The 12,877-nt window shown below is 39.3% G+C and overlaps 1 protein-coding gene across 1 annotated transcript in view; it reads left to right on the top strand.

Moving 5' to 3' along the window:
• The window catches only part of LOC107121387 (gamma-aminobutyric acid receptor subunit alpha-2), a 108,939-nt gene that overhangs the window by 83,891 nt on the left and 12,171 nt on the right, over window positions 1-12,877 (top strand). Inside the window, exons 4-7 of the mRNA XM_015424303.1 lie at window positions 1,290-1,510; window positions 3,125-3,207; window positions 8,244-8,387; window positions 11,082-11,234. Coding sequence (XP_015279789.1) covers window positions 1,290-1,510; window positions 3,125-3,207; window positions 8,244-8,387; window positions 11,082-11,234 — 601 coding nt within the window. The remainder of the gene's footprint in view (window positions 1-1,289; window positions 1,511-3,124; window positions 3,208-8,243; window positions 8,388-11,081; window positions 11,235-12,877) is intronic.

Genomic DNA, 12,877 nt, shown 5'->3' with positions numbered 1-12,877 from the left:
TATAATGGGGCGGTGGCTCCTACTCAAAGGCCTGGCAGAAGAGCTCTATCTTACAGGCCCTGCGGAACTGCTCAAGGTCCCGCAGGGCCCGGATCTTCCCCGGGAGCTCATTCCACCAGGTAGGAGCCGCCACCGAAAAAGCCCTGGCCCTGGTCACAACTAGTTTCACATCCTTGGGACCCGGGATGACCAACACTGTTTAGCTGAGTGGTGAGAGAAAAAGGGGGGGTGGATTGGATTGGGGCTAATTGGCATTGCAGGCAATGTGGTAATGTCATTTATGGCATGCCCAGAAGTGATATAATGTTATCACTAGTGATGTTCTAGCATTTGGCCAAAACTCTATGGTTAAATCAGCAAGGGCCCCCACCCGACTGGTCCGCCTCCTGCCAATTGTCAGCCTCAGACATAAATTCCCTTCAGGAAAGGCCCTGCTTATCCCTATAATTTTACTTTTGTCCCATTGTTGTCAGCCTAATTAATTAATTCCTGTTCTCCACTGGCTGGCTCTAATTCTCCTGTGACACTCATGGAGAAACCATTAATTTATCCATTCTTGGAGCTTTGGGAAGGTGGAGGAAGCAAGGATTTAATGCTGCTTTCTACTTAGTAGCCAGCCAAATTCATAGCTTGTATTTTTATGCTTTGTTTATTATTATTATAACAGTTACAAAATGACCACTAAAAAGAGCGGTGGGTTTGGTTAAGTGCAAAGCAATACTTAAGCCTCCCCTTCCTCCTAAAGCAAGAGCTGATAATTTTTCAGTGAATTCATAAATGACCTGATACAACTTCAGGAAGAAACAGGAAATAACATGAAAGGAGAAATAAAGACGACATTTTAAGGGAACAGTTGCCCTGGGAAGTCTAAATGGCACTTGGACTGTCTAGGTGGAATATCATCATGCGGAAATTATGTTTCAAGTGGTTTGTTTTTTTTAATCACTACAAATCAAGCCTGGAAAAGATGAAAAAAACAACTTTGGAATGCAATATGTTGACTTTGGTGTCTTCAAGGCTGTCCAGACCCACCAAGTGAGTGTCACAGTCTATTGTGGAACCAAACTAGATTTTCAGGAAAGGAAAATGTACTTCTAGTCTAGATTTGGGTCTCGTTATCACTAATATGCATATCTCTTAACTGAAATTTGAAGTTTTATTTACTTAATTATTATTTTCCCTTACCCCTTGCTTTTTTTTTACTCAAAGTGGCTTGCATGATGCTGTTTCTGTATTTAAAGAGATTAATGATAATTGTATTGAAGACATTTTTATTTTTTCCATCACAGGAATATACAATAGACGTTTTCTTTCGCCAAAAGTGGAAAGACGAGAGGTTAAAGTTTAAGGGTCCAATGAACATTCTTCGACTGAACAACTTAATGGCTAGTAAAATCTGGACTCCAGATACATTCTTTCACAATGGGAAAAAGTCAGTAGCCCATAACATGACTATGCCAAACAAGCTGCTACGAATCCAAGATGATGGGACACTCTTGTATACCATGAGGTACACCCCTTCATCATTTTCTGCTCATTTTCCCAGCACGCTGCTTATGTATTAGTGTCAAGTTATTAACCCTTTTGCTCAATCTTTCACTTCATCAATAGGACATTTTTCCTGTATGTTAAGAAGATGGCCATGATGGCAAAGCAAACTATCTTTTCCACATAAGCACTGGACACAGAGAAAAATTCTACCCCCCCCCCCGGCTCTGTTTATCTTTTTCAGACATCTGATTATTTTGTAACTGTTCTGTGCGTTAAATTTAAGAATCAACAAGCAGAAATAGTTTATCAGAATAACTTTATTGAGATTGGCAAAACATACAAAAACATCATTGTTATTATTGAGAACACAAGTTATAAAATAGTGTTGTTTTTACAGTGTTTTGTTTAGTACCCGAGGGTACACATTTATTGTTTTCTTATATTCCTTAACACAGACATAAACAACTACAACAAACAACATATAACCAAGAGACTAATTACAGTTTGTCACTATACCTAATCCATCGATTCATTATTCTCTAATATTTGTTAATATTCTCTAATTCCACTATTATATATTACTACATACTCAAATATTATTTTTGCCATATCAGCTTAATCTTTGAGTCCATTCACATTATACCAATCATATAGTCTCTTCCAGGTTTTTTGAAATGTCCATTTCTTCGTGCCTCTCATTTCCATAGTTAATTTGTCTATTTCCGCCGCTTCTAAGAGTTTATTAATATATTCCTGTTTGGTTGGTGTTTCTTGAGTCTTCCAATATTTGGCATATAATATCCTTGCCGCCGTTGACATGTATACAATCAGGCATCTATCAGTTGCCTCGAATTCTTTCGGAAAAATATTTAACAATGGCAATTCTGGAGTAAAGGGGATGTTACATCTTACTATTTTTTCCATTATACAGTGCACCCATTTCCAATTTTTTTTTTTGAAACATCACATAACCACCACATATTTACAGTGTTTTTTGTTGTTGTTTATACTAGTCTTTACCCTGTGTTCCTTACGTATTTTTTGCTTTTTCTTAGCATTATAAGGCACGCACATACACCACCCATTCTAATAGCGCACAGTGAAATTCGTTTATGCAGATAGTCATCTATCTTCAACACTACAAAGAAAGTAAGCTTTAGAAGTCTGTACATATTCTGTGTCGCTACTAGTGGAGTGAGTAGCCTAAGGTAACGATGGTGCCTTTATGATGTTGACCTCATAAGTTGTCTCTGCTTTGATTCACCTATTTGTGGAGTATAGTTTGATTGGTCATAACAACCACAACAAAGGGAAAATAACACAATTTATCTCTGAAGGCATGCACGTTCGACACACGAGCAAGCAGCTCAATATTCCCATGAAGTTTACCTGACAGTTTAGAACTACATAATAGTTTTGTTCAAGTGGCTCCTTTTAAGTTTTGATATGGTAAGGCAGAATCCTGTGAAGGACAGCATAATATACAAAGGATGAAGGAAGGATGATTTAAGTTTTCATTAGTTTGCTGTAATCACAGCTTTATTTCTGAGGCCAGCATGAATTCGCTAGTTTTTGTTGAATTGTTTTTCTTGACTTCTCAGTTGCAGACTGAAGTGCATATTTTGCCTTCCAGGCTTACGGTCCAGGCTGAATGTCCAATGCACTTAGAAGACTTCCCTATGGATGCTCATTCATGCCCATTGAAATTTGGCAGCTGTAAGTAACATGGCTAAATGTGTGGCCTCTGGCTAGTAAATACCTTATGTAGTTCAACGCCACAATGTTCCACTTGGCCTTGACAAGTGAATGCTTCAGCAATGATGTACCACATTATATTCTGAGGGTGTTATTTCTCACTCTATTATCCTACAGCTAATTCCCTGGGTTCTTGATTTTTCAGAATAGAGTGTAGCCTAATTCATCACAAACTTTCTTGCAATGCATTAACCAGGTGTTATAGTTGGAGAGTTACACATCTAAGAAATCTAGCACTAACATCAGTATCTGATGCAATGTGGATATAGACTGTAATAATAGACATCTTCCTTCGGGCTGTGAAGTGGTAGTGGGTTAAACGCATGGAGAAACCACGGAGACTCATGTAGCAATCAACATGGTTTACTGGCACACAACAAAGACAAAGACAAACGCCCGGCTGGCCAACTATATACATACCTGGGGACACACCCCTAGGTCCCGTTGGTGGGTTTAAATCTCCCGCCACGGTCCCATTGGTCCCCCAGTGGAGAGACCAGGAGCCTAGTCCCCATTGTTACTCCAGATTCAAGCTCTGGAGTGTTCGCTGACCTCTGGTGGCGGTCAGCGGACACAACAGGCTGGTGGCCATAAATTTAATGAGATGGCATGAATACATTGAAAGGACTACAGCTGCGAGTTCTGTCCTAATATCTGAGACTCATTGTGTGGGGCCTGATGATGTCATGGGCAGGGGGTCCAGTTCTACACATCAATAGATATGTATGACATGATATCTGCTGTAGGTACAGTCAAATAACATACCAATTAACTATGTGCTAAATGTAAAATGTCATTGAGCTTTTAGTGCCAATAATTTCCTCCCATCTCCAATTTTCATGTGCAGTAGTTATCAAACACAGGAGTGCTTAGAAGTCATAGAAGAAGCCATATATCTGCAATATACATCTGCAGTATCCAGTATTTTCACGTAAAATATATCTGCAATATATGGAAAACTGATTGGCTTATGATCATACTACAAGAACTTTGTTGATTTAATTAGTGTCCCTTTAATCGTCTCTCTAAGAGATGTTGTTGGACATATGAATTTGGGGTAAGATTCAAAACTGTAGTGAGAAAGTTGGATGGGTTGGATGGGTAGAAAACAACTAACCAGTCCTTTAATTACTGGGAGATTTCTAGACTACACCTGTCTACAAATCACTTTGAGGGAAGGTAGCATGGTATAGCCTGATCTTGTCAGATCTCAGAAGCTAAGCAGGGTCAGTACTTGGATGGGAGACCACAAAGGAAGGCTCTGCAGATGAAGGCAATGGCAAACTACCTCTGCTTCTCACTTGCCTTGAATTCTGTAGTTGCTATAAGTCAGTTGCAACTTGTCAGAACTTACATATGCGTACATACAAATTACTTCTTTCAACCTAGAAAGTATACCCTAATACCAAGTAGGTAGTTGTATATGTGTGCGATCCGTGAAGAACATTCACAATTTCAGCATTCAGAGGACATCAGAATCCGAGAGAGGAGGCGGGGCGTGATATGTGGCCAGATCTGGCTTTTCCAGGAAGGGGCAGAACTGATTCACCAGCTTTAACTAACTGCAGTTAGTATCTTTCCCATTTTTATTCCAGCCTTACTCTTTTTTTTTTTAACAATAGCAACAGGAACTAACAAGTAACAAGAACTAAGTACCAATTGCATATATATGAGAATTTCATAATACTTGCGAGAAATGGTATTACCTAAAAACATATTATTGTTAAAAACAAATTCTAGGAAAGGAAGCTATTTCACTTGGAAATCTGAACATTTAGAAAAGGAGCCATAACAATTCCAGCCTTACTCCAAGGTGGTCAGGGCAGCATACATGGTTTCCTCCTCCCAGTATATCTTCACATCTCTATGAGTCTGTGAGATACTTTTTGGCTCAAGGTTACCCAACAAGTTTCACGGCAGAGTAGAGATTTTAACCTGAGTCTCTACAGTCATAGTATGACAAATGTGGCAAAGAAGAAGTGGGATTTGAAAAGGTCCCAGAAAATGTGGCATGCGGCCAAGGCCATTCCAAGCATTGTAATGTCATAGTACACCCATTTAGAATAGGAATATGGTGGCAAGTTGAATACTAACCCTTTATTCCAGCATAAGCTTTTGTGAGTCAGAGATCACGTCATCACTTAGTCTTTTTGTGTGTGTGTGACATAAAGAAATTTATTTTCTCTTTATTGTCTTCCTTTGACTAATACAAAACTACATACGTTTCTAATTAGAGCTGCAAACATTTAATGGAGAATGACACATTTTTCTGTAGAACTGTTATTATAGAGTCTCCTGGAAATGATAATGGCAAGACAAAACATGAATATAGTTTATGAATGTGATTGGCCCTAGTAAATTATAGCAGCCATTTTGATTGGCCTTGGGCCTCATTTTGTGGTGGTGCCCACAGGATCAACAAGATTGGGGGGCCCTGAGCTAAAGTGTAAAACAGGGCAATTAAGATGCTCTAAGAGTGGACATTTCTTCCTTGGTTTAAATTGTTGTGCCTTATTGATCTTAGTATGAAGAAGATGAGGACATGACAGAAATGTATAAAACCATGAGCAATGCATATAAAACATGAGGGAAAAATCCCTCTAAAATACAAAGTCACTCATTGAAACCAGCAGATAGTGAGGTGGCACATTTAAGTTAAAAACAGCAACCAAAGAACTGAAATTAGCATAAAGTACATTAGAATTCATGTATACCTATTCTCCCATAATTTGTGTTCGATATTTTCAGGTAACCTCTTGCTGTTGTTTTTTAAATACCTTTCCTGATAATTTTTAGTATAGAATGTGTATTTTTCACTGTCAGCACACTGATTTGACAGTTTCTGCTGAAATCTTAAGATCTCTCTCTGTCTTTGCATAGTCGTCTGGAAACAATCAAAGTATATGTAGGGTTACTTTTCCAGGGGTATTATCATATTTAATATATCATATGAAGTAGCATATGTTCATAAAGCAAAATTATATATGAATTGACTGGAGCTATAGCCCCAATTCTTCATTTCTCATGTGCTGCAAAGATATGGGAGCAACAACTTTGCAACTTTATGCAGGTTCTGGAAAAATGCAAGCGGATAGACAACGGAATTTTTTGAGCAAAACAAACTGCATATGACTCTATGTAAGGACTTTTCTTACCTGCACTCACAGTAGCTTCTGTGGATTATGATTTATATCTTTTATGTTGGTGTTGTGTTACATTGTTTATTATATTTTTCAAATTGCAAAGACTGCATTATTTTGTTGGTCAATGTCATAGCCTTTCAACTAATTCTGGGAGGGTTTTTTTTAATAATGCAGCTAAGGAGAAATGTAAATATGGTTGAACCAGACCCACTGCAGATCAGTGGTTTACGTTTCTGTTCTCTCTCCCTGTATGTGTATATGTTACTAGTTTGTATTTGTAGCAATTGCCAACAGCCATTTTATTATTTTGAACTAAACTAGTGGTCTAACAAGTATTAGTTAAGATTAATATGGTAGAGCAAGACTCAGGGTAGTACAGATGAAATATATATTCATCTGCTATTCATTTTTAGTTTACAGTTGGCTTGATCAGACTGAAAAATCCAGAGCCAAAGCTAATTAGGTTGCATTGTTCTTAGAACATTCCAATATTGTAATGCAAAATTATTGCCAAAGATCAGTAAGACTGGTACCAGCTTATGCTGGTTCTGCAAAGAAGACAAGGCAGATTTCTTTCACATGTGGTGGGGATCCATAAGTGCCTCCAGTTATTGGAAACAAGTGGTGAAAATTATATCAGTTGGGTTGGGAAAACAAATCCCCTATAAACCAAAGACATTGCTGCTAAATTACCTACCTGATAGCCCTAGAGATCAGCAAGTGGTTGCCTTACATATGATTACTGCTTCCAGGCTGGTTTTTGCCAGGCAGTGAAAACAAAAAATATATATACCTAAACTACGACTGGTTGTTGAAAATTAAGGAGATCTGTACTTTAGTGAAATTAACCACTTATCAGAAAAATAGAGATAAACATAGCGTAGACCTTTTATGGTCAAGAGCGATACAAAGAATGGAACTGGCAATTGTATCTTATGAACATTTTGTATTTTTGTATATATCTGTAATTTGTTTATTTTAATAACATTTTTTAAAAATAGTGTCACTATATGGCGTGTTATGAAGGCAAGGAGAAAACATCCTAAAGAACTAAAAAGGCTGATAATCATTTTTCACACTTCAAATGTATTTTCTCCCAGTGACAACCCTAATGTGACTTGCATCTTTCTCCTCTCCTCCATTTTTTCCTCAAAATGAAAACTCTGTGAGGTAGGTCAGGCTCAAAGTCACCCACCAAGTTTTCTTGGCAGAGTGACGATTCAAACTTAGGTCCTAAGCAGACATTCTCACCACTACTCCATGAGGATCTCAAAAAGAAGGCTCTCTGTGGAATAATTATGTCTCAAACTCTGTTAAAGCTGGCTTTTACTTATGTTTTAATTTATTTTGTGGACTTAAATGGCCTTTCCACCCATATAGGTCCTCAAGACATCTAGCAGAGCAGAAGGTAATGGATACAACCTGAAGTTGGATCCAGCACAAATTTTCCACTTGCACTAGAGATCTTGTGAAAGTTATTATGCAATCATTTCTGGGCACTATAATATTTAATGAGGAAAGCGCTAGGTGTTGTGCAAGATTTTGGACAAATGGAACTGCACTAAATCCATTTATATTTCCATTTATGAATCCAGCCCATGGAGAGGAGATTTCACCCTTTCTCTGTGTTCTTAAACAGCCAAGATAATACAAAATCTCTAAAAGTTAGAGAATGCGTCTAATCCAGAGGCTTTACTAAGTATCCTGGGAGTCTCATACCAAATACATATCTGTCTTTTGGCTTGGCGTGATCTGGTCCGTGGGGTCGCGAAGAGTCGGACTCAACTGTGCGACTGAACAACAACAACAACTTTTGGCTCTGATAAAACATCATCTTTTTCCCCCTCCCTGCAGATGCATATACGATTTCAGAAGTGACCTACAAGTGGACTTACAATGCATCTAATTCAGTAGAGGTGGCGCCAGATGGTTCAAGACTGAATCAGTATGATCTTTTAGGTCAAACAGTTGGACAGGAAACAAGCAAATCAAGTACAGGTTAGTAAGATGAATAACAAACCAAGTCACACGGGCCGGATATCGTGGGGGGGAGGCATGGCTGTTTGCCCCGGAGTGAACTACCGCGCGGCCGCGGGATCACACATCCCGCCGACATTCGGTGGTTGGGGGGGAGCCCAGGGAGGTGCCGATCAGACGGCGCGGCAAAGAAGCGGCGCTGACATGGCAAACGGGTTTTTTATTTTTTTTAAACCCAAGTATGCGCTTGCGCCGTTGGGTGCTTGTACGCATCCTGTGGAGACTTTTTTTTAAAAAAACTTCTTTGCGACGGGACATGGGCGGGTGCTGGATGCCACAGGATTCCACCAGAAACGCGATCAGACGCCCGCCCTTACCCCGCGGTTTCCGGAAACTAGTACCTCGGAGGTACTAGTTTTTTACCCCGCATCTTCGGCGGGAAGCCTCGGGTTCGCCACGGGAGCTCTACGCTTCCCAGATGTGGCGCTGTGATCATGCCCGGAAAATCCGCCTATCTTCCGTCTCTGTAGCGTGGCTAATGCTCTGTGTGACCGGGGCCCAAGAGTAGTAAAAATGATTTTTTAAAAAATGTAACAACAGTGTCAGGCTGTGCGTGGGATCTAATGTTTAGATATGATCTCCAATACTTGCATATATTTGTATTTGGTTTCTGAATTTTTCTCTTTTGGCTTTGTTTTCTATGGTAGGCACTCTACTTAATATGGATTTGTACTTTGATTAGTTTGTGAAAAGCTATGATTGTTTTGATGCATAACCTATACTCTTGACTGTTAAGACAGAATGTGGAGAAGCAGAATGGTTTCCAATTAGCAGAGGTGTAAGACAAGGATATATTTTATCTCCCAATCTGTTCAATCTATATGCAGAACATGTAATAAACTGGATTAGATTTAGATAAAGGTGGAGTGCACACTGGGTGGAAGAAATATCAATTAATTAATACTGACAGAAAATAGTGAAGACTTGAAATGACTACTAATAAAGGTTAAAGCAGAAAGTGCCAAAACAGGATTACAGCTGAACATCAAGAAGACAAAAGTAATGGCTACAGAGGAATTACACAGCTTTAAGATTGACAATGAAGAAATTGAAATTGTTAAAAGATTTTCTGTTCCTTGGCTCCATCATCAACTAAAAGGGAGACTACAGCTATGAAATCAGAATGATACTGAGACTAGGAAGGGCAGCCAAGAAGAAGCTAGAAAAGATTCTTAAATGTAAGGATGTGTCACCGGTGACCAAGATCAATAAAGTTCATACCATAGTATTCCCTATTAGTATGTATAGGTGTGAAAGTCATACCATAGTATTCCCTAATCCCTATTAGTATGTATGGGTGTGAAAGCTGGAAAATAAAGCTGATGGGAAGAAAGTTGACTCCTTTGAAATGTGGTGTTGGCAGAGAGTTTAATGGATACCATGGACCACCCCCCTCAAACCCAATCAAGCCTGAACTGGATTGAGCCAATTCAGCCAAGCCTGAACTTCTAGAATGACTCATCTGAGGCTATTGTACTTTGGTCACATTATGAGAAGACAAGAGTCACTGGAAAAGATGATACTGCTAGGAAAGTTGAAGACAGCAGAAAATCAAGAAGACCCAATATGAGATGGATTGATTCAATAAGGAAGCCATGGCCCTCAGTTTGCAAGACCTGAGCAAAACTGTTAATGAAAAGTCATTCTGGAGGTCATTCATTCATTGGGTTGCCATAAGTCAGTAGTGTCTCGATGGCACTTAACACACACAATTTGATCAGTGAGGAAAGAAATTTATAGTACTTCAGATTTTCTGTATCAACATGCCAGATCATAATCTACTAGACCATGCAATAGTCTGACAGTGCAATAGCAAACTAATGTTCAGAATCAAGGGCAGATTCAAAAGAACCACACAATTGACTTTGGGCTGTAGTAAGAGTTTACTCTAGTGTTTCTCAACTGCAGCTGCCCAGCCCCACCATTCTGGTCCTTTCCACACTTGGATCTCATCTCTGGTTTTATCAGCGTTCTACTCGGGACACAATACCTTGCATTTATCCCTGGTTATAACATCATCCATTTATCCCGGGACAAGTGTGGTGCGAAACCGGAGTGACTTCAATGTAATGTGGAAACAAAAAATACCCCGAGATAATTACAGGGGTGAACTTGCATGTATAGAATGTAAGTTCGGGGACAGGGTTGAACCAGGATTTAAGGTCTAGTGCGGAAAGGACCTCTGTGAGGCAAATGAGTTTTGCAACTGATGGGGATATCAGAAGTGTGGGGCTCATATGGCATTATGGGTCTGCTGTTCAAATCTTTAAAAAAAGTAAAAATAAATCCAGCTAGTGGACATACGCAAGTCTTTGAGCCTGCATTAAGAAGCTTTTTGGGATTTTGAACTTTGGGTATCCCAATTTACAGAGCCACAGTACTTTTGTGTGGTTAAATTGCGGTTTTCTTTTTAAAGTGGGGCTCATATGGCATTATGGGTCTGCTGTTCAAACCTTTAAAAAAGTAAAAATAAATCCAGCTTTAAAAAAGTAAAAATAAATTTTGAACTTTGGGTATCCCAGTTTACAGAGCCACAGTGCTTTTGTGTGGTTAAATCGCAGTTTTCTTTTTAAAACAACAACAACAAACAATTGTAGAGATATTCATAATGGTTTATAGTATCATTCGTTATTTGTTCTGTTTTTTCCCCTCTAGGTGAATACAAAGTAATGACAGCACATTTCCATTTGAAGAGGAAGATCGGCTATTTTGTGATTCAGACCTACCTCCCCTGCATCATGACTGTCATCCTGTCCCAGGTGTCATTCTGGTTGAACAGAGAATCCGTCCCTGCAAGAACAGTCTTTGGTGCGTATTATGATGGACATTTGGGTTTTGTGTTAGCACAAGTGCAACCCTTCTTTTCGGGTGCCAGCAGCAACACACCTAGTTCATCTCTCTTTGTTCTCTTTTAAGGATCATTTAGGCTATAGTACTCCAGGGAGTTAGGCAGAGGATTAACGTATGAAAGACAAGCCTGCAGATTCAATATTCTGTTGAATTTTGGAGGAGGAATGGGTGCCTGTTATTTCTGAGGAAGTTATAATTGTGAATAGTTTCGAGTTCATCTTTCTATTTTAAAAATGTGCCCATTCTTATTATGTGTGTGTTAGCCCGATCTTTTGGTATGTACACACATACACATTCTTTCATAAATATAATCTTCAGATATTCATGTGGTATTGGTGTTTGCGGAATGAAATCCTCCATAGTGTAACACCTCAAAATCCTGTACATAACTGCAACAATTTCTTGGTGTTAAGATACTAACCTAAGGATTTTCTATCACTTTACCACTTTCCTGCATGCACTGAGAAATCCCAGTGAGAATAAAGGTTCAAGGAGAGAGAAATTCTGGCTTGGGTATAAACTCCTCCCCCCACATTGAGGTATGGGGTAAACCAGTAGAGACAAGATGGTTTTCTTTATAAAACCAAACATGTATATGAATGATACAAACTGAAGAAAGTATAAACAGTGGACATTGAGAAGTGGAGGGATAGTTTTTAAACAGTACACGTGTCTGTGGGGGGAACAGATCTAGGCAGGCTCTTTATTATGTTATACTTGTTATACTCCTTTGCTCTAACACTTCCACCAAATGCACCTCCCTCACTATCTGTCCAAGCTTCAGCTGTCAAAATTTAAGTGTCAAACTACTAACTGACTGCTGCTCTCCAGAGCATAGCTCCTGTTGGCTTGTGGAGCCCAACTCTCACTGGCATCTCATTGGTTGCTCAGTGGTATATCCTTCTCTCTCTCTCTCTCTGTCTCTTTCACACACACACCACTCTCTGATTTTCTGTGTTACTGAGGGACAAATTAAATAAGATGTAGTGAGATCCATGATCAAATCCCCCAGTGGGCTAATTTTTAATGGCTGTATGATTTTCTCCATCTGACAAATAGTAGCTCTGCAGTGTAGGTAATTAAGAACAGAAAAAATGTACCATAGTCGTGATCCAATTCAGGAGACATGTGGCTGCTTTTGATTTAAAGAAAAACACCTCACAGGGAGATCCAGTCACAGATGTCCCGGCATCTGGTATAGTTTGTTTCTTAGGGATGTGCATCTTCCTCACAAGATGTCTTGCTTGTCTTAACAAAAGTATTTAGATTTTCCTTGAAACTACACTTGAGCAGAATCCTGTGAGAAACCCTCCCCTTCAGAAAACTTTGCCCTTTTGCTTGATTTCCTCAAATATTTTGTGTGTGAGAAACTTCCAGGGTCCTCTTTTTAACGATGGGTGGATTACAATGGCAGCTCTTGTTACAACAGACATCTCAGTGTACATATGTATGTATCTAAGGAAGTCCTGGCAGCTTTCCCAGGCCTGTCAAGTGGGTCAGAAATGCATCCCAACAGCATTACTAGGAGAACAGTTGTACAAGGTATATTCAAACACGTAAGGAACTCTATGAAATCCGATGAGGGCAAAACGTGAACCGCT

The sequence above is a fragment of the Gekko japonicus genome, unplaced genomic scaffold (genome assembly GCF_001447785.1).
Source record: "Gekko japonicus isolate JY-2015 unplaced genomic scaffold, Gekko_japonicus_V1.1 scaffold2510, whole genome shotgun sequence".
Taxonomy (NCBI): Eukaryota; Metazoa; Chordata; class Lepidosauria; order Squamata; family Gekkonidae; genus Gekko; species Gekko japonicus.
This window is presented reverse-complemented; position numbering and strand designations above follow the sequence as displayed.